This window comes from Elephantulus edwardii, unplaced genomic scaffold (genome assembly GCF_000299155.1).
Source record: "Elephantulus edwardii isolate Elephantulus edwardi_28Jun2011 unplaced genomic scaffold, EleEdw1.0 scaffold00203, whole genome shotgun sequence".
Taxonomy (NCBI): domain Eukaryota; kingdom Metazoa; phylum Chordata; class Mammalia; order Macroscelidea; family Macroscelididae; genus Elephantulus; species Elephantulus edwardii.
The window spans coordinates 1,253,734-1,254,804 of NW_006399953.1; the positions used below are offsets into that span (position 1 = coordinate 1,253,734).

General features: G+C 35.2%; 1 protein-coding gene across 1 annotated transcript in view; it reads left to right on the forward strand.

Moving 5' to 3' along the window:
- SLC36A4 (solute carrier family 36 (proton/amino acid symporter), member 4) overlaps positions 1 to 560 on the forward strand; it is a 56,879-nt gene extending 56,319 nt beyond the window's left edge. The window contains exon 9 of the mRNA XM_006897181.1: positions 387 to 560. Coding sequence (XP_006897243.1) covers positions 387 to 560 — 174 coding nt within the window. The remainder of the gene's footprint in view (positions 1 to 386) is intronic.
- The last annotated feature ends 511 nt before the right edge of the window (positions 561 to 1,071 follow it).

Consider the following 1,071-nt stretch of genomic DNA (forward strand, 5'->3'; position numbering starts at 1 on the left):
TCTTCTCCAGCACCACAGCTCAAAGGCATCAATTCTTCTATCCTCCCTAGTCATTGTCCAACTCTCAGACGCATAACAAGTGATTACAAAGACCATGGTCTGTATCAGATACACCTTAGTCTCCAGAGAGACACCATTGCTCTTCAGTATTTGGAGAGATCCCTTCCAGCAGACTTTAATATGCCTTTTAATTTCCTGGCTGATGTAGTACAGAAAAAAACCTCAACAATTATATGGTGATGTTTCAAAGAGTAAAAAAAGATTTACATATAAATTACAGAATTTCCAATGTGCATTTGTAATTATGGATTCTAGATTGCTTTGAATTATTTTCGTTACTTTTAGTATTATGTTCCCTTTTAAGAAGATTTATACTCTTTTCTTAGGTTCTCCCACTGGAAAACCAAATGAAAGAATCAAAACGCTTTCCCCAAGCACTGAACATTGGCATGGGAATCGTCACAGCTTTGTATATAACGTTAGCTACCTTGGGGTATATGTGTTTCCGCGATGAAATCAAAGGGAGCATAACTTTAAATCTTCCCCATGATGTATGGTAGGTAAATGAGTTTATTTGTCATAATTTATGTTTTTATGAACATAACTTACTAATATTTAATGATAAAGATGCAGTGTAAATGCTTTCATTTTTTCATGATCTTCAGGGAGAGTATGTAGGAATTTATAACTCTTTAAGGGATTTAAAAAATACATTAAAAATTGCAGATTTGAATCAGATATAAAACTTGGGACTCTGTTAACATGGATACCATTTAATTAAAAGAAAAGTATTAACACCTATTATCCCCAAAACCCCATGTGATTTACAGCCTCTGCAGACCCAGTAGAGGGTGAGCCGTGAGTCATTTCTCACTTGATGACAATAAATGGAAATGAGTTGCTGAGTGGTATATTTTATAAATGTATTTTAAGATTTTTTAAATGTTTCCGATTTATAATTTGCTTGTACACTTGATCGTTCTAATGCGAAACCTATACTTGGACCAGGAGGCAGTCGTCAGAACAGAGCAAGGGAACACTGCATGGTTCAAAATTGGGAAGGGCGTACGC